Source organism: Siphateles boraxobius, unplaced genomic scaffold (genome assembly GCF_051911475.1).
Source record: "Siphateles boraxobius isolate OS27281-9 unplaced genomic scaffold, OSU_SipBor_1 66, whole genome shotgun sequence".
In the NCBI taxonomy this organism is placed as follows: Eukaryota; Metazoa; Chordata; class Actinopteri; order Cypriniformes; family Leuciscidae; genus Siphateles; species Siphateles boraxobius.
In genome coordinates, this window is record NW_027509193.1 from 32,919,827 (window position 1) to 32,941,012 (window position 21,186).

Consider the following 21,186-nt stretch of genomic DNA (forward strand, 5'->3'; position numbering starts at 1 on the left):
AATGATATCTCCTAAAGGTAGCATGTACAGAGTGAACAGCAACGGTCCTAGTACTGAGCCTTGTGGTACGCCATACTGAACTTGTGATCGATAAGACATCTCTTCATTTACTGCTACAAACTGATAGCGGTCAGATAAATATGATTTAAACCATGCTAGTGCAATTCCACTAATGCCAACATAGTTTTCTGGTCTATTTAAGAGAATGTTGTGGTCAATGGTGTCAAATGCAGCACTAAGATCAAGTAACACTAATAGAGAGATACAACCACGATCGGATGATAAGAGCAAATCATTTGTGACTTTAATGAGAGCAGTCTCAGTGCTATGGTGCGGTCTAAATCCTGATTGGAAATCCTCGCAGATACCATTTCTTTTAATTAGAAATGCTCCAGTGAAAAGGTGAAATACCAATTTTGAAATACCAAAAGGTGAAATACCACTCCTAAATGCCAGTGCAAGTGGTATTTAGGAGTGGCCAGAGAATCTGTTAAGGGGAGTGGCAGGATCAATCTGAGTGCTGATGTTGGATACTGGACTGTGAGATGGAGAGATAAGTAGTATTTGGCTCTTGATTCTCCACCTGTCTCTCTTTCTCTGGGAGTGGATCCTCAGAGGGTCGGGGTGTTTGTGGATTATGAGGAGGGTCTGGTGTCCTTTTATGATGTGGAGTCCATGTCTCATCTCTACTCTTACACCAGTCAGTCTTTTAACGAGAAACTCTATCCATTTTTTTTTTCTGGGGCACTGGAGCATTTCTAATTTGGTGTATAGTTGGAATGGAAACTCCACACCACTGATTATCTGTGATGATTACTAATGTAAGGCCCGGCTGGATCGGCCCAAAGGAGGTCTTGCGATCAGCGGGTGAAGGTCTCTGCGTGTTACGGTCTTTCCTTTTCCTCAACATTCAAGATTAAATGGAATACATTTTCTCATAATGTATTAACTCGTTATTTCATCTGACTCCATAAATGAAAAAAGGAAAAGAATCTGTGCATCAAGTGTGAGCGAATGTTTGACTATTCTTTTTAACTCTTTACTGAAAATAATGTCAGAATCGATTAGAATAAAATCAAATGTTTACAATTTATTATGTAAGGCAAATGTATCACGCCAGTTGCATAATCAGTTAAAAGATAATAGATACAAACATCAAATGCTCTGGAATAAAGAGAAAAGATGCAATACCTTGAGATATTTTTTTGAGATAAACCTCTGTTAATTCTCACTAAGATCCTCTGTAGACGTCTGACAGAAATAGTCAAAGTATCTTTATTTTTTGTCTGTGATTAAGGGCAGCACAAGTGTCTGAGCCAGAAAGTCTTTCCTTCAGATCTGGTTTCTCTCATGATCCAAAGATGTGTGATTTTTAAAAATATATATTTTTATAGTATTTTCATATTTTTTATAATTTTATTTGTAGAATTTGTATTACTATTTTTATTACTATTACTTGTTGTATCTGTATTTGTATATGTGCACTGGAAGCTTCAGTACCAAGGAAAATTCCTTGTGTGCGCAAGCAAACTTGGCAATGAAGATCTTTCTGATTCCGATTCTGATTTACAGATGTGTCTTTTATGTTCATGATTTTTGGACAAACACAAACTGTCTGTGAGTTGCTTTGCAATTACATTGAAATAAACATGAGTCTTAATTTAATGCATCCTGAGAGTGTTTATTTGGTCCAGAAACAGTATAAATTATATCTAAATTAGACCATAAATGATGTTGAAAATATGTCCACAATGGCCACATTTGAAATAGTTTTTAACCTTGTACGAAGAGGGTTCATGAACGTCTATATCAGACGTGCAGAACACGTCAAAAAAAGATGTCATAAAAACTTTCATTCTGGCTCCTCAGTGGACGTCTCTCCCACCTCCGACTTTTGAGACAAAGACGTTGAAAAGACATCTTTTGAGCATTATTGTGTTTAGTGGGAATCGGTTGCTGGCAGGGAGACAAAAGAATAAATGTTAGCCTTTGGAGAACAAACACAAATAGAACTGACAACTTTTGATCATTTTAAACAGGCGATTCCAATCAACTGCTGATAGTAGAAATGTAGGCTACGGGTGAATAATTCTAGCCTTGATCACTGATAATGTGAGACAGACAGCAGAAAAAGGGTATTGCAAATGATTAAGTGTTATTAAGAGAATTTAACATTCAGCTAAACTTTTTACTCCAGAAATCTTAAATCTATCATGAATGACGTGAGGGAATGTAAATATACATCATCACGGACCACTAGAGGACACGGTTTACATACTTTACCAGTAGTATCAATGCACTTTATTTAATCTCATTCGTTCTAAGTGACATTCAATGTGCATGTGTAATTAACATGGTTGTATGACTGGTTTTATACTTCGATGCGTCATTTAAAAAGATTTATTGCATTATAAATTCCAGATACACACACTCAAAAAATAGAACAACTGGCCTCAACTTGCCTCACATGAAGGTGATGTAAACAGGGAAATCACACTGGAATGAGAAGTTTAATAGGATTCCTGGTAACACTTTACTACAAGATCTCGTTACTTAACGTTAGTTAAAGGCAGGGTAGGCGATTTGTTCCAGAAATTGATCAGTTCCTGATAGCAATCACTAAGTTAAGTGGTCTAAATTTATTCATGTATATATATCGTCTGTGGAAGTCCAATATGATGTCCCACCTTTCTGTCAACAAATGTATTGTTGTATGTATTGTAGCCTATGTATTTCTATACCTCCGCACACCTGCATCACTCGCCATCAGCGCGTTTGATGAAGAGTTAGAGTTAGATAGACGTCAGTCACAAGCAGCGCAACCGAAACAGCAGCCGCCTTTTATAGTTCCTCCTGAACCAAAACAACCAGCTTATGCTTATGCTGCGTTCACGCCATAACTACTGTCATTTGGAAGAGATGGAAACCCGAGACATACCCGTAGAGGTTCGTGACTCAAATGTATGCGTTTCTATATCAACACTATCAACAACGATATGAATCTGCAGCAGTCAGGTGGGTACAGGTCAGTGCTGTTTAAGTTGTTCATTATTATTGTAATGTCATGTGCTATGAGACATAAGGTAGTTTAACACCGTCTCTCATGATGCTTTTGTTTGTTCCCTGCTGTGTGTTCATGTGTTTTGAAGGAGGCGTGTCTGAGACGCTCTGAAGGGAGGGTCGTATCTAATAATGTCAATATAGCTCGTTATTTCTTGCCTCTCCGAAGATTGCCTACCTTACTATTAATGCTTTAACTAACATTAAAGAACAATGAGCTATACATTTGTTACAGTAGTTATTAATCTTAGTTAATGTTAGTATATAACATTCTTACGAGAGCCTGCAGCTTACATTAAACGAGTAAAGCACCGCCGGCTAGTGAACGGGGAGTAGCCTTCCAGGGCTTGACGCTTACTTTTTCCCCAAAGAGCACATGTGAAAAAACTTTAGGAGTGCAATGCAAATTTATCAAATAATGTGTCTTACCTCAATAAAGGGATACAAGGAGACACTACAAGCAAAATGATTTCATTTGAAGTGTCACCAAATTCAGAAATTATCGTAGCCTATTTTATGGGATTTTTTTCATTATTGATCGTACAGAGGTCAAGATCGTAGGCTACATCTGGCAACTGAGCCCTAGACAGAAGTTACACTGTTATCATCTTCAAGATGGCGCAGCGGATGGCTGCCTCGGTGTGTCGCTCTCCAGCTATTGTGTTGTTTTCGTTTGTTTGTTCTGCGTTTAGTCATTCTTTTCCTATCAGTTTCACCAAAGACGAACTACTGGACATTAGGAAACACAAACCAGATAACTTTTCTACAGTTTTTGATTATTCGGACGTCTTGCAGGACATTCTCGTCGGAGGGGCAGCATTGTTGTTCAAACCCGCGGTCAGACGCAAACGTGGGAAGCGAGCCGGCGTGCTGGTTAAACTCCGTGAGCGCGGCCTCCGCACTGCACTCCCCAGTATCCATCTCGCGAATCTCCGATCCCTTCCTAACAAAACGGACAAACTTCTTCTCCTCACCCGCACTAACAAGGATTTTTTAAACTCTGCTGCTCTGTGCTTCACTGAAACCTGGCTGAGTGAAGCCATACCGGACAACGCAATACATCTGCCGGGCTTCCAGCTGTTCCGAGCGGATCGCATCGCGGAGCTAACGGGGAAAACAAGAGGTGGTGGATTGTGTTTCTACATTAACGAAAGTTGGTGTTCAGATGTAACAACACTGAAGAAGATGTGCTCTCCTAATTTAGAGGCACATTTCATAAACTGTAAACCCTTCTACTCGCCCCGGGACTTTTCCTCTTTCATTCTCGTGAATGTATCCCTCCAGACGCGTGTGTGAGCGCGGCGCTACAACAGCTGGCTGAACACATAGCTGAAACAGAACAAAGGTATCCTGACTCTCTTTTAATCATTCTTGGGGATTTTAACAAAGCAAATCTTTCCCGTGAACTACCAAAATACAGACAGCACGTTACATGTCCCACCAGAGACAGAAATATCCTGGACCACTGTTACACCACAATAAAAAATGCGTATCACTCCAAGGTGGCTTGCCAAGGGAAAGACACACGCTCAGAGAGGCTTATAGTGGAAATACACATGTGGGGGTCGCTCAGGGAAGGGACCATGCACACAGGAGGCACCTAGCAGACGCGCAGGCAATAGACACTGGCACCGACGTAGGAGTGCTGGAGGAACTCAGGGCTTTCGGGGAAGCTCACCTGAGGAGAATATCGCACGTATCCAGTCCGTGGAGTGGAATGGCGAGCAAGCGAAGACACCTGAGCGGGTCCGGTACTAGCTGGTTGAAGCGAGTACATGAGAGGACACTGGCTCCACTCGGAGATTATAGAATCTGGCGAATGTGTCAGGTGTCGCCCAGCCTGCAGCTCTGCAGATGTCTGTTAGCGAGGCGCCATGCCTAGAGCCCAAGAGAACGCCACACTCTGGGTGGAGTGGGCAGGCACACCAAGGGGGCACGGTCGACCTTGCTGCTGGTATGCCAAAGCAATGGCGTCCACTATCAGTGAGACAACCTTTGCTTGGAGAGAGCCTTTCCCTTCAACTTCCCACCATAACAGACAAAGAGATGGTCTGAGGTCCTGAAACACTGCGTTCTGTCTACATAGGCGCGGAGAGCGCGTACTGGACAGAGCAGTGCCAAGGCTGGGTCTGCCTCCTCCGGGGGCAGCGCTTGCAGGTTCACCACCTGGTCCCGAAAGGGAGTGGTAGGGACCTTGGGCACGTATCCAGGAGGGGTCTCAGGATCACGTGAGAGTAAGCCGGCCTAAATTCCAGGTACGCTTCACCAACGGAGAATACGTGCAGGTCCTCTACCCTCTTGATGGAGGCCAGTGCAACCAGGAGCGCTGTCTTCATAGACAGGAATTTGTCTTAAGCTCGACTGATTACAGGGGCTCAAAGGGAGCACTCTTCAGGGCAGTTAGAACCACTGAGAGGTCCCAAGAGGGAACGAGAGGAGGAGAGGCGGATTTAGTCTCCTCGCTCCTCTCAGGAACCTGATGACCAGGTTGTGCTTCCCCACCGACTTACCTTCGATGAGGTCATGGTGTGCGGCAATGGCGGCAACATAGACCTTCAGGGTGGAGGGAGACAGCCTTTGCTCCAACCCCTGTTGAAGGAAGGAAAGCACAACGCTGATCGAGCATCTCCGGGGGTCTTCTCGGTGAGAAGAGCACCAGCTGATGAAGAGGTTCCACTTCAATACATAGACGTGTCTCGTGGACGACGCTCTAGCGGAAGTGATGGTAGCCACAACCGCTGGTGGTAGGGTACTCAAACCTGCCTCGTCCCATCCAGGAGCCACACGTGGAGGTTCCAAAGATCGGGACGAGGGTGCCATCGGGTGCCCCGTCCCTGAGAAAGAAGGTTCTTCCTCAGAGGGATCGGCCAGGGAGGTGCTGTCGCGAGGAGTACTAGTTCGGGGAACCAAGAAACACATAGCATCGCAACAGAGCGTTCAGCCGGGGGGACCCCAGTGTACCCATGGGCAGCGGCCCCATCGAGGGGAGGAAAGGCGGATGAGATCAGCGAGCGGTCCCGAGAAGACAAGGGGGTCTTGTAGGACTTCGAGATCTCATCATGCACGTCCGGGAAGAAAGGTATTGGGGTTTGCCGTGGACAAGGGTCGGAGGCCTTACCCAAAAACCAATCGTCCCAGGAAAGCATGGCCGTCATCTCCAGATCAGACTCAGGCACAGCCGTATGCACCAGAAGGTGGCAGCTGTGACGAGTCGTCACTTCCAGGAAAATCACACCCACCTAGTGAAGCTGCTACAAACATAATATCATCCTCTGTAGCTTCAAATGAAACACACGGGCCACCAGAGGGTAGACCCGTGGGAATCACCTGTTCACTACCGGGCACCGTCATTGAAGAGGGGGGCAGGGGTCGCGGACACATAGTCAGCGCCTTGTTCCAGACCGTAACCCTTAGGTCACCCTGGCCACCAGCCGAAGATCGGGGGGTGGATGAGGGGACTCTCACTCATGTGAGTTCACCGAGTCTCGACCTTAATGACACGATGGTCATGTTCCCACGGAGAAAACATGAGTCATCCACGAGCGCTGCTCTAGCATGATCAAGCCCAAACATACTAGACAAGCTCGTGCCCATCAGAGTCCGATACCAAGCTACCGCACCATTCATTTTTTTTTATTTTTTTTAATGCACGGGCGAGCCGTCTTTAAAAATACGTGCCGCGTGCGAGCTCTTTTAGTGAGAGAAAACTCAAGTGTTGAAGCACCCGGGGAGACACGCACCGACTGGCCATTTCCCTTCTGAACAGTTAACATATCTCCCAAGGCATATGCCTGTAAGTGCAATACTCCCACGGTTTAGTGCAATATCTTAAAAATTCTGGTGATATTTATATTTATTTATATTTATTCATACTATTCAAAATACTGTAAATATGTTCATAATCTGTAAATGTTTATTCTGACAAAACCCAACTGTGACCATATATTTTTATAGTATTTTCATATTTTTTCTTTATAATTTTATTTGTTGAGTTTGTATTACTATGTTTCTTGTTGTATATGTATTTGTATATGTGCACTGGAAGCTTCAGTACCAAGGAAAAATCCTTGTGTGTGCAAGCACACTTGGCAATAAAGCTCTTTCTGATTCTGAACATCTTTTCCCGGAAACCCCCGTAACAAAGTGCACTGCATTGTGGGAAATGTAGTTAACTAACAGCGTTAACCAAATACACAACAATAAATAATTAGTCCACTGATTTGAGAGCCAATGTGGGAGTACATGATTTAAACAAAACATTTCAATGATAATTAAATTACTTGAATTCATCTCTAAGTTTTTTATAATGTGATGAGAAAGAAATACTGGCAAACCAGTGAAATAAATAGGTAGGCTACACTAACGCATCACTCAAACTCTCAACAGTCCGAGTCTCTGATGAAGGACGTTATAAGTATTTTATTCAGTCCAAATCCTGGTTTGATGAGGCGATTCATGATTCTGAGATGTATATTAAAATTTTGTTTTTTTTTTATTTCAAGAATACATTTTATATGTGAACTGTCTTTTGAAATTTATTTCTGGTATATTGTCAGTATGGGGTCACAGTTCTCCCTATATTTGTGGATGCATATTTTGTTTCATCATCCACATTTGTGTTCACATTTTCGTTTAATTCCATATAACATGTCTGCCATATTTCACATCAGAATAAAGTGAGGAGTGTCAGTGTCAGAAGAAACTACAGCAGGTTTATCAGCCTGAATGATGGGAGGGACTGTGTCTGTTCAAGTGTTAGCCTACAAGAGAAAGCGGAAATAAACCAGGAAGAATCTCCTTACGATCGTAGGCTACAACCGCTCATATGGACACAATTTATTAAGACAGTCTTGAGTCACAGTGAATGTTGAGTTGAAGGTAAGTCATGGATGAATCGGAAACACATTTACCTAAAGTCTGGAACGAGTGTGACTCGAGTTCCATGTTTCAGTTCAACAGGTTTAACGCATATAATACTTATTCTTGTAAATATTGAATCAAAATTATAGATATATTCATAATCTGATTCAACTTGTTTTTATGTTATTTGTACTACATGTAGATACAAATTGTGTATTTGTATCTTGTTTTGTCTTGATCCGTTGAACCGGTTTTCTTTGAACAGAAAGTGAAAGTGTGTATATCGCTTTTGGACAGGAAAAGGAAAAAAGCATGTAGCCTATATTGACAGGTTTTTTGTAATGTTTTCTCTTTTTTTAGATTTTATTTTTAGCATCTGTGTCTCAGAGATGAAGTTTATTTGTTTGACTCTCCTGCTTGTTATTGGAATTACAGATTCAAGATCAGGTAATTTATTCATCATTGTGAATAATACGTATACTTTTGAACAGCACTGTTTGTCTGGAACAACATTAGAGTAAAAACCTTTAGGATGTGTAGTTCAGATCTGCTCTCTTACTCTTGTAACAGAGCAGTATAAAGTAGTGGGACCTGCAGTTCCTGTATTTGCTGTCGCTGGTGAAGATGTGATTCTGCCCTGTTTTACCAAACCCAGCATCAGTGTTGTGGACATGAGAGTGGAGTGGTTAAGAGTTGATCAGAAAGACTCAGTGCATCTCTATGATGCACTGAGTCAATCATGAATCACTCTATGATGCAATCATGAATCACTCTATGATGCAATCATGAAGACAGAAACACAGATCAGACTCAGTCCTACAGAGGGAGAACAAAACTGATCCATCAAGAACTACAGAGAGGAAACGCATCACTCAAACTCTCAACAGTCCGAGTCTCTGATGAAGGAAGTTATAAGTGTTTTATTCAGTCTAAATTCTGGTTTGATGAGGCCACCTTTAATGTCAGTGTTGAAGGTGAGGAAACCAGTAAAAACTACTAGCATGCTCTTTTCACGGAAGAAACTAATTTAAAAAAAAAAAGCCAGAATAACAACATAATGTTCTTGTTGTTCTGCAGCTGTAGGACGCCCTCCAGTGATCACTGTAGATGGGCTTGATGGTTCAGGAGGGCTTCATCTACAGTGTGAATCTGAAGGTTGGTATCCTGAACCTGATCTTGAGTGGCTGGACAGTGAAGGAGTCAGTTTGAGTTCAGAAACTAAAGAGACACACAGAAACACAGATGGATTCAGTGTCAAACACACCATCACTGTATATGACAGTAATAACAAGATTCACTGCAGAGTCAAACTGAGACATCACATGCTGGAGTCACTGATAAACACCACAAGTAAGTACTGACAGTTCTGTTACTATAAAACTTTACCGTGTATGTGCCATTCAGAACTGAACATTATGTAAACACCTGCAAAAGTATGTTTGATTTACACAATGTGCTTATTTACTAATTTGTTTTTGCAGATAATGTGTTTGATTCTGGTAGGACGTCACTCATCCTGATTTCAGTTATAGTTGTGCTCGTTGTGATTGCTGGAATACTGATAGCTGTGTTCACTTATAAAAACAGAGGTAAAGTTCTTGTTTTCTATTTTATATGTTTTATATAAATAAATAAGGCATCTTGGGGATAGTTTTTTATTTATTTATTTTTTTACATATTTTACTCATGTCTAATTATGAACATTTGCATAACTTAAACACACGCAGACATCAACAATCAGCACATGAATCTCAACAATGGTGACAATCGTAGTTTCATGTTATTAATGCTATTAATGCTCATGTTGTCTGAATTCATTTTTCTCTTGTCTTTATTCTGAATTTTCTTCAGCACACAAACAACTGCAGGAGGAGAAGAGCAGAATACAACACGGTGAATCTGTCTTTATTAAGTTATTAATTAATTGTTCATTTAAAGTCTGTCTACAGCCATAAAATATCTACTTTGTATTCATTTAGTTTTGTGTGTATTGGTCCTATAAATGGTTATCAGTTGTTTATAATGTATATTTATTCAGTAACAGATGTACTTGTGTGATGTTAACACACCCTAAAAACACAACTAATGATGGTAATTTGTTTGTAATTCCAATGTCAAGTCGAGTCATCTTTATTTATATAGTGCTTTTTTCAATACATATTGTTTCAAAGCAGCTTTATAACAGGAAGCATAACTTGATAACAGGAAAATAATGCAACAAAGTTGACTCTGCTGTACGGTAGATCTATAATGTTATTTTCTCGTCTATTTCTGAATTATCTTTAGAACGTGATCAACTTTTACAAAGTCAGAAGGTTATTCTACCAAAAGGTGAATTTGTTTATATGAATTTATTAAAATATGAATTATTTTGCAAAACATTGAATTAATACACCGTGCATTCATATATCTGTATGATATTCATTATATTTTATTATAGGATATACAGTATAAACTGTGTAAAGTCTTCTTGGATTTTGTTGCTCTTCAAGCAATGATTAAAATTAAAATCTCATTATTAATCTAAAGATGAATTCTGTTAAGAACCCTTTATAACTTAATTCTTTCTGTTTCGTACTTAGCTCTCCCACATTTAAGATCACACACAGGTGAGTAAAATCTATTCATAAGTATTTATTTTCAATTCACCATCATGTCAAACATTTATTAATTAATTTATTAATGTTTTGAGTTTTTGGTATAATGCACTGCATAAATGCAATCAAATGATTCATATACTAAATTATCAAGGATGTTTTGCCTACTATGCTTGCATAAGAATTTTGGGTAACACATTATTTTACAGCGTCCTCGTTATATGTTACATGTACTTACCATAAAAATAACAGTAAATTATCCATTACTACATGCAACTAACCCCAAACCAAATCCTAATCCTACATGTATTTAATTAATATAACTCAGTATTTAAATATAGAATTACACTGGAACAATGACACCTTCAAATAAAGTGTAACCGAATTTTGTATTGAACATAAGAGACAAGGGGGCGGGGCTCATTTCACTCAGGCAACCTATCAGTCTCTCAGGATCATTGTGAAGCAATCAAGCCCTAGCAACCATTCAGAGCACTCTAGCAACAAGTTCCATAGACTTCCATTCAAAGGGATCAAATGAGATATCTTGTGAAGTGTCATAGAAACATGAGGGTTGTTGTCTCTGTGCAGCAAACAGCCAATCACGAATCACCTTGAACATTTCCTAGCCCCGCACAAGCAACCATGGTCAAGAACCCTAGCAACCCAAAGAGGGATATCTTCAAATCTGAATGTCATAAAGGGATTGCGCTTGGTTTATATCATTCATTCTGACAAGAAGCCTTTAGAGTTTCATCATCACTGGCAACTGCCAAGCCACTACCTAGCAACCAAACAGAGTACCCTAGCAACCGTTTAGCACATGGGTGTCAAGTCCTGCAGAGTTCTACTCCAACAATAATTAAACACACCTGATCCAGATAATCGAGGTCTTACTAGACATACAACACACTTCCAGGCAGGCGTGTGGAGAAAGGTTAAAGCTAAACAGAATCTGCAGGACTTAGTTCGGACACTCCTGGATTAACAAGACCTTTATCTCTGCATCAGGACATCTTATAGAGATGAGCACAGGCTCTTTGACTCATGCTAGCAAGCAGAACTTATAACACATGCTAGACATGTTAACAGTGAGTAGCTACATGCTAATAACGATAAGCTAAGTCTTTAAGGAGAATATAAGAAATAAAATCAATAAATAAAAAAAATACAAAAGAGACTCTCTCTCGCTCAAATGCACACACACACACACACACACACACACACACACACACACACACACACACACACACACACACACACACACAGATACAGACACACACACACACACACAGATACAGATACAGACACAAATAATTATTGTGTTTGCTCTTATTTTAGCCTAATGGTTGTTCCTGATATCTGTTGCATATGCAACAATACATAAAATAATTACAATTTGTATGTAGTTAAAATAATATTTATTATTATTATTTCAATTTTATTCCTTTTTTTAACCTGCCGTTTTTATGATTGTTTGCTGTTATGGTATTTCATTATAATCATTTGGCATTTAATTATAATAATCAAATACTGAGTAACAAAAATGCTTGCACTGTGTTCCCTTTCTAACCAAATGGTATTGTTTAATTGTTATCATAATGCTGAATCTGATACTTATCTAACAAAAATATCTAAAAAGTCTTTTAGAATGTCTAAATGTATATCAAAATAAAAAAAACTAATAAAATGGAAAAATCATGTCATGGAAAAACAATGGGAATCAAAAAGCCTCTCTATGTATTTATATAGGGAGATAGCTTACAGGCGGTTACACAACATTACACACATTTATATTTTGTAACGCCACTGGATGGCGCTTTTCTCACTTCAAATTTTTTATTTTGAAGGCCTGCACTCTATTTTAATGTGAAATGTTGCATTTATTGAAAAATATATATATATATATATATATACATATATATATATATATATATATATATATATATATATATATATATTAATTATAATGGAAAAAAATAGCTCTTAAAATTTTATAATTATTGCATAGTAACATAGACACCTTTAAAAGTTCTAAATAATGGGGGGTAAAAAAGTTAAATTTTAAAGCTTCTGTCACTTTTGACTGGGAAGAAACCAAGTGTGACCCCTAAACTAGGGGACCAGAGGGTTTTTAAACATGCTAAAAATACTAATGATAAAAACAAGTCAAAATGTGCTAACATCAAGCTAACAACACGCTAAATCATGTTAGCATCACCTAGCTATGTGTTAAAACATGCTGAAAACAATACAAAAAACTAGCAACTGCCTAGCAACTCCCTAATAACCACAGAGAACACCATAACAACCACCTAGCGATGCACTAGAAACCAACCAGAAAACCCTAAGCAACCACCGATAATTCCATAGACACCACCAAGCAATGCCCTTGAAACCACCAAGAATACCACAGCGACCACATAGCAACATCATAGTAACCAGCTAGTGTACCGTAGCAATTGCATCCCAACCACCCTAGCAACCACACAGTTCACTCGAGCAACTGCCTAGCAACATACTAGCAACCACCCAGAATACCCTAGCAACCTCATAGCAAACACCCAGAACACCCTAGCAACTTTTTTAACTACTTCAGAATTTCTGTTCAGGTTTTCTCAAGCCAACTTCAACGTTTCCTTTGAAACTTTTAATGCAATATATATATATATATTTTTATCTTGTTCTAAAGTTACCATGACTCCTAATCATAAAATATAATTGTCTTTATTTTGTTATATGCTCATCTGTAAAGCAGAATTTCCTATATTTTCTGCAGTGAATGTAACTCTGGATGCTGATTCAGCTCATCCACATCTCATCGTGTCTGATGATGGGAAACAAGTGAAATGTGTAAACAGACTAAAAGAACTGAACGCAGTGGATGAGGGAACAGACAGGTTTGAGTATTATCTTGGTGTTCTCGGGAAGGACGGATTCTCCTCAGGGAGTTTTTACTTTGAGGTTCAGGTGAAGGATCAAACTAAGTGGGATTTAGGAGTGGCCAGAGAATCCAGTAACAAGAGGGGCAAGCTCGGTCTGAGTCCTGGTGTTGGATACTGGACTGTGAGACGGAGAAGTAAGAGATATTGGGCTCTTGATTCTCCACATTCTGTCCCTCTTCCTCTGGGAGTGGAGCCTCAGAGGGTCGGGGTGTTTGTGGATTATGAGAAGGGTCTGGTCTCCTTTTATGAAGTGGAGTCCATGTCCCATATCTACACTTACACCAGTCAGTCTTTTAACAAGAAACTCTATCCATGTATTGGTTTTGAGTATCAGTGGAAATGGAAGAATGAAAACTCCACACCACTGATTATCTGTGATGATAATTAATGAAGTCAGTGAATGAATTTACATGATCAAGTGAAATAGAAGAAAATACAATAAAATCAGTGTAACAGCCTATTATTCACTTAATAACTATTATTCACAAATGTGGACACAGAAGTGTGTGTCAGGAGTTCACCTGATCACTGTTCCCCATCTGCACCTCCTCATCTCCTCATAGTGAATGAAAGTCATCATGAAGTGCTGATCGCACAGTTAACTGTTTCTCCCTCAATAGTGTTTGGTGTTTGTTGATGAATGTCCAGATCGAGTAAAGCTGGAACCAAAGAACAAGCTCAAATATAAGACATTTTCATGTGTGTAACATTTTGCTCAAAGTATCATTCCCACAATGCCATTTGTGTTATTCAGATTTCATGACTTATATGTGGATATGTAAGAAAAAATGACGTGGACGTCGAAGATCTCAAAAATGAAGTTTATTACAGCATAGCAGTGTCAAGGTACACGAAGCACCTTGGGTTCATCGGCGTCAGACTGAACCCAGAACATCCAAATCTTAAATCTTTAATCCTGTTACTGTTTACCACTCTTAACGTAAATGAAGTTGCTCTTGTTGTAACAGCTGTGTTCTGTATGTTAAGAATAACAAATGCGTCTTCTCTCTCAGCATGGAGCTGAAGCTCTGTCTTAAATGTAAATTGAAGATAACAAAAGTGGTCCCTCTGTGCCCACATCTTTGATATTCTCTCAAATAAGTTTAAGGTGATAACATCTATTTGAAGTCCCTATAATCAAGATGGTTCTCGAATACCCGCTGCCGCTCCCACACTATAGGTGATAACCGTGACTCTGTAATACTATTTACATATTAATGAGATTGGAAGGAATTGTTTCTATGATAAATAAGCTCTTTTAAGTGAAGGAACATTTCAATATATATATTGGAGTGGAAGTTGGATCGGAGCAGACTATAATTTCTTATAGTGGATAGCGTAAAGAATTAGTGTCCAAACTTCTGATTCTTATTAGATTTTAGACACAGATGAATAGATGAGTTTGTTTATTCATGTATTCATATTTTCTTAAGTAATCACTTGTATTCTTCATTTTCATTCTTTTAATTATTAGGATGGATATCGTTCACCCAAAAAGAACATTTTCATGTCTTTCCATCCCTGTTTTTATTGTTCCATTAAACAAAATCAGTCTGAGCCATTGAGTTGATTTTTACTGTCAAATTCTTCAAGGACTAAATAAGTGTCATAATAGTGTGTCCATCCATCCATCCATCCATCCATCTTCTTCTGCTTATCCGGGGCCGGGTCGCGGGGACAGCAGTCTAAGCAGAGATGCCCAGACTTCCCTCTCCCTAGACAATTCCTCCAGCTCTTCCGGGGGGACACGGAGGCGTTCCCAGGCCAGCCCGGAGACATAGTCTCTCCAGCGTGTCCTAGGTTTCCCCGGGGTCTCCTCCCAGTGGGACGTGCCCGGAACACCTCCCCGGGAAGGCGTCCAGGAGGCATCCGGAACAGATGCCCGAGCCACCTCAGCTGACCCCTCTCGATGTGGAAGAGCAGCGGCTCTACTCTGAGCTCCTCCCGAGTGACCGAGCTTCTCACCCTATCTCTAAGGGATCGCCCAGCCACCCTGCGGAGAAAGCTCATTTCGGCCGCCTGTATCCGGGATCTTGTCCTTTCGGTCATGACCCAAAGCTCATGACCATAGGTGAGAGTAGGAACGTAGATTGACCGGTAAATCGAGAGCTTTGCCTTACGGCTCAGCTCCTTCTTCACCACAACAGACCGGTACATCGACCGCATTACTGCAGAAGGTGCACCGATCCATCTGTCAATCTCCCGTTCCATCCTTCCCTCACTCGTGAACAAAACCCCAAGATACTTAAACTCCTCCACTTGAGGAAGGATCTCTCCACCAACCTGAAGTGAGCAAGCCACCCTTTTCCGACTGAGGACCAAGGCCTCGGATTTGGAGGTGCTGATTTTCATCCCATTTTTGCGGATGATGTTGTCATGTTAGCCCCATCACACCAGGACCTTCAGCATGCACTGGGACGGTTTGCAGCCGAGTGTGAAGCGGCTGGGATGAAAATCAGCACCTCCAAATAATAGTGTCTGTTCTGAGTTAATGGCTGTAATGGACAGGTTTAATACGAGTAGATCAATTATGAAATCAAGAAGGTATGTTTTATTCTGAGTTTCTAGATTTCCATAAATTCGAGTGACACCAAGGGAGTTTTCTATTGTCAGATGTGATTCCCACAGGAGTCTTGGCGTTATCCAGAACCAATACTCAAACCAGTATTGCGCCTCTTTCTTCCTTTGATTTATTTGATACTGGGAAACTTTGTTTTGCCCCCGGAGTATTAAATGTTTTGTTCATTATTTCAAAAAGACATTGTCACCAGGCCAAACTGTATTGTTTATTGGAATCGACTGGTTGAAGGTTTGTTATGGAAGACCATCTGGACTTTACCAAACAAATATTTATTGGTAAATAAATTTAAGGAAATAACTTTCAAAATCTTACACAGTACTACCCAGTAAATCATTTTTGTGTTAAATTTAAAAAGGATATTGATCTGAACTTCTGTTTGCAACACATTGGCTGAAACCTGGTTTAATTTATTTTGGCATTGCGCTCATGTAAGAACATCTTGGAAAGATTTGTATAGATTTATAATTGACAACATTGACCCCACTTTTACTAATATCCCCTCAAATAAAAGGAAAGAATACTATATTACAAATTTCATTTAGCTAAATTCCATGTATAAATGTAAGTACAGTAAAACCCAACCTTTGTTTTTGGTTCTCGAAAAATAAATTTCTACTTATTAGAAATAATGTCTTTATACACCTCTGAAATCAATTAAAGTGACATATCTCAAAAATGCTACAGTAAAATGGATTAATATGAGGTGTGTAAACTGTATGGGACATCCTGTATTAAACCTGATCATTGTTTTTTTCTACTTATTAGAAATGAGTTATTTATACACCTCTGAAGTCAATTAAAGTGTCATATCTCCAAAATGCTACAGTAAAATGGTTAGATATGAGGTGTGTGTACTGTATGGGACGTCCTGTATTATACCTGACCATTATTTTTTTCTACTCATTAGAAATGAGGTCTTTAAAGGCTTCTGAAGTCGAACATGTCCATCGTGTTTCGCATGGGGTTTGTATACTGTATGGCACATTAAATACAAGAGAACATTAAACCATATGCAGTAAATGTATTTAGAAAGAGTGAATACTTTATTTTGTCTTCTTGTGCTGTAAACATTTACATTAAACTATTTCTTGAGATCTGACCTATAAAAAGAGAGAAAAAAAGAAAGCATCTTGTTACATTGTCTCTCACAAATATGTGCAACTAACATGAAAGAAAGAATGATAGAGAGAAAGAAAGAAAGAAGAAAGAGAGAAAAAGAGAGAAAGAAAGAAAAAATGAAGAAAGAGAAAGAAAAAATGAAGAAAGAGAGAAAGAAAGAAAGAGAGACAATGAAGAAAGAGAGAGAAAGATAGAAAGAAAGAGGAAAAAGAGAGAAAGAAAAAAGGAAGAAAGAAAGAGAGAAAAAGATAGAAAGAAAGAAAAAGATAGAAAGAAAAAAGGAAGGAAGAGAGAAAGAAAGAAGAAATAGAGAAAAGGTAGAAAGAAAAAAGGAAGAAAGAGAAAGAAAAGAAAAAGATAGAAAGAAAAAAGGAAGGAAGAGAGAAAGAAAGAAAGAAAGAAAGAAGAAATAGAGAAAAAGATAGAAAGAAAGAAAAAAGGACGAAATAGAAAGAAAGAAGAAAGAAAGAAAGAAAAGAGGAAGAGAGAGAGAGAGAGAGAGAGAGAGAGAGAGAGAGAGAGAGAGAGAGAGAGAGAGAGAGAGAGAGAGAGAGAGAAGAGTGAGAGAGAGAGAGCCATAGGGGAGAGAGCTATGAGGTGCCCCTAGGGACATTATTCAGAATTGCATGCACATACATGTACTTTTCCTCTCACATACACATATGAAACCAAATTCATTCACATACTATAGTGAAATGCTTTTACAAACACAACTGAAACGCTCTCATACATACAACTGAAAATATTACGCTCACACACACACAACTGAAATGCATACACACACACAACTGAAACACTCACACACACAACTGAAATGCTCTCATACATACAACTGAAAATATTACGCTCACACACACACAACTGAAATGCATACACACACACAACTGAAACACTCACACACACAACTGAAATGCTCTCATACATACAACTGAAAATATTACGCTCATACACACAACTGAAACACTCACACACACACAACTGAAATGCTCACACACACACAACTGAAATGCTCTCACATACACAACTGAAATGCTCTCATACATACAACTGAAAATATTACGCTCATACACACAACTGAAACACTCACACACACACAACTGAAATGCTCACACACACACAACTGAAATGCTCTCACATACACAACTGAAATGCTCACACACACACAACTGAAATGCTCTCACACACACAACTGAAATGCTCACACACACACAACTGAAATGCTCACACACATTCAAGTGAAATGCTTTTACAAACACAACTGAAACGCTCTCACTCACACAACTGAAAAGCATTTCAGTATGTTGTATGCAAGCATTTCAGTATGTTGTATGCAAGCATTTCAGTATGTTGTATGCATGCATTTCAGTTGAAACGGAAGGTGGTTAAAGTCCCCACTCCAGTCCAGTTGGTGGCAGTAGTGCACCTCAAGACGAAGAACTAGAAGCTTTTGAAAGAAGGCATAGTAAAAAAGCGCGCCTTTCACAATACAAGCGACCGAAGTTGACCGTTCGTTCCTATGGTTCGTTCGCCCGCCAATCGCGCTACACCAGCGGTTCTCGAAGTGTGTGGCGCGCCCCACTGGTGGGGAATAGAGACGTGACAGGTGGCGCGCACCAAACGGGAGGAAATTTTCCTTTATATGCTCTTTATTCGTTGATGGCGAGTCCGCATCGTCAACTTCATCTTTGCAGCAACACAGAAAACACCAGTTTATTAATAAACAATTAAATGTCTCCTTGCTATTTTTTATACATTCATAATCATTACTTTTGCCGGTTCTTTGTGGCAAGCTTTATGCGTGAGCTTGAGTGCGGCAATATAACGCTCATTATCCTGTATAGCCTATTTAAGTAATTAAATTAATATAATGGGGCGATTTGTCCACTAACGGCTTAAATGAACAGCTACTAGTCGACTAGAAAAAAACTTTAGTCGGAGACAGCCCTTATTCCACATATTTTCGAGCCAGCAGAACATTCTGGGTTGCGCGCGCGACCCTGAGCGGAATGAGCGAGCGGAGGAATATTCAGAAATGCGCTCTCTCTCTCCGCTTACATGCTCTAATCGGAACAAAGGAATATTAAAATAATTAATTATTAGTTTATATCTTATACACTGCCCATCATTTTAATCCCATATCAAATGTTATGTCTATTTTAATATGTGTAATAGGCTATATACTTTTTTTTTATTTCACGTTTTTAAGTAGCCTACAATATTATGTTAGTCCACATCCCCCAACCAGGGGATGCTATGACGAGTGGCACTTTTATTTATTTTCTATTTTTGAACTTGATACAAATTTTGACACAGCTGCACTTTTATTTTCTTTAGTTTTGAACTTGCTGTTATTTGATGTAGATAGTTAATTTGTATTTAGATACAACTTGTTACTATACTGATACTACTTGTTACTTCAATAAATTTAAACATTTTAAGATTGTTGCTTATTTCATTATCATTGGGGCGGAACAATTTCAGTTGTGTGTATGAGAGCATTTCAGTTGTGTGTGAGAGCATTTCAGTTGTGTGTGTGTGAGCATTTCAGTTGTGTGTGTGAGAGCATTTCAGTTGTGTGTGTGAGAGCATTTCAGTTGTGTGTGTGAGCGTAATATTTTCAGTTGTATGTATGAGAGCATTTCAGTTGTGTGTGTGTGAGCGTTTCAGTTGTGTGTGTGTGAGCATTTCAGTTGTGTGTGTGCGCGTAATAATTTCAGTTGTATGTATGAGAGCGTTTCAGTTGTGTTTGTAAAAGCATTTCACTTGTATGTGTGTGAGCATTTCACTATAGTATGTGAATGAATTTGGTTTCATATGTGTATGTGAGAGGAAAAGTACATGTATGTGCATGCAATTCTGAATAATGTCCCTCGGGGCACCTCATAGCCGTTGAACGTACATAAGCTGTACACCCAACATTTTGACTATCGTAGCAAGCTAGTGAGCATCACGTCACAATTATTGCTGAAGCTTTTATCATATATGGTATTATCACGGCACTGAATTAAGTTACAAAAATAAAATGTTGTCCTTGATACACAAAAAGTGGCCTCAGACCTCCAGCACCGAGCCCAATGGCCTTAGAGCTCAAGCACTGAGCCCAAAATCAAGTGTTGCTGCAGAGCCAAATGAAGTTCAGCTCCCCCTCTCTGAACGTAACCTGGAGTTTGATCTAGTCCAGCTGACCAGCTCTACCTCTGTGGATCTAATGGCTGGAGTTACGTTCAGTGATAGGGTTATGGGTAGAGTTTGGGTTTGGTTGAATCTTCTAGCTGGACATCAAGCTCCACCCATCGGCTCTGCAGCCTCTCGCCAAAAATCAAGGTGTGTTCCCCAGTTGACTGAAAACTAGCTAGATTGCAAAATGTTCATGACATATGAGAATGGTATTTAGTTAAAGACTTAAAATATTAGTTCACTTCAGGAATATAAAATTTCCTGATAATTTCCTCACCCCCACATCATCCAAGATGTTCATGTCTTTCTTTCTTCAGTCAAAAATAAATTAATGTTTTTGAGGAAAACATTCCAGGATTTTTCTCCATATAATGGACTTCAATTGGGTCCAACAGTTGAAGGCCCAAATTGCCGTTTCAATGCAGCTTTAAAGGCTTTACACGAAGCCAGCTGAGGAATAAGGGTCTTATAGCGAAACAGTCTGTCATTTTCAAAAAACAAAAAAAAACATTTATATATACATTTTAACCACAAATGCTCATCTTACACTAGCTCTGCGATGCGCAATGCATTACATAATTACATTGAAAGGTCAAGCGTGTTCTGGTTCAAAAATTTAGGATCAAAAACTCTTTTTTTTTTCTCCTTCAACTTCAAATCGTCCGAGATCGTTATTTTACCTTTTTATTTATTTATTGTAAATGCCGTTCGACTTAGTCTTTGTACATTCGCTTTGTAAATACTATAGGTCTGTACTTCCACATACGTCACATATGACCTTTCAACATGATTACGTAATGTGTGGCACATCGCAGAGCTAGGGTAAGACAAGCATTTGTGGTTAAAA

General features: G+C 39.4%; 2 protein-coding genes across 2 annotated transcripts in view; both read left to right on the forward strand.

The window, feature by feature from the left end:
- The first annotated feature begins 7,847 nt into the window (after positions 1–7,847).
- The window catches only part of LOC143722349 (butyrophilin subfamily 1 member A1-like), a 28,115-nt gene continuing 14,776 nt past the window's right edge, over positions 7,848–21,186 (forward strand). The window contains exons 1-6 of the mRNA XM_077213763.1: positions 7,848–7,938; positions 8,294–8,367; positions 8,491–8,646; positions 8,703–8,894; positions 8,998–9,270; positions 9,402–9,509. Coding sequence (XP_077069878.1) covers positions 8,310–8,367; positions 8,491–8,646; positions 8,703–8,894; positions 8,998–9,270; positions 9,402–9,509 — 787 coding nt within the window. The 5' untranslated portion in view covers positions 7,848–7,938; positions 8,294–8,309. The remainder of the gene's footprint in view (positions 7,939–8,293; positions 8,368–8,490; positions 8,647–8,702; positions 8,895–8,997; positions 9,271–9,401; positions 9,510–21,186) is intronic.
- On the forward strand, positions 9,776–15,027 carry LOC143722346 (butyrophilin subfamily 1 member A1-like). Its single transcript, XM_077213758.1, has 5 exons — positions 9,776–9,813; positions 9,959–10,011; positions 10,207–10,251; positions 10,503–10,529; positions 13,297–15,027. Exons 2-5 carry the CDS (start codon positions 9,978–9,980, stop codon positions 13,848–13,850), a joined length of 660 nt encoding a protein of 219 aa, XP_077069873.1. The 5' UTR covers positions 9,776–9,813; positions 9,959–9,977; the 3' UTR covers positions 13,851–15,027.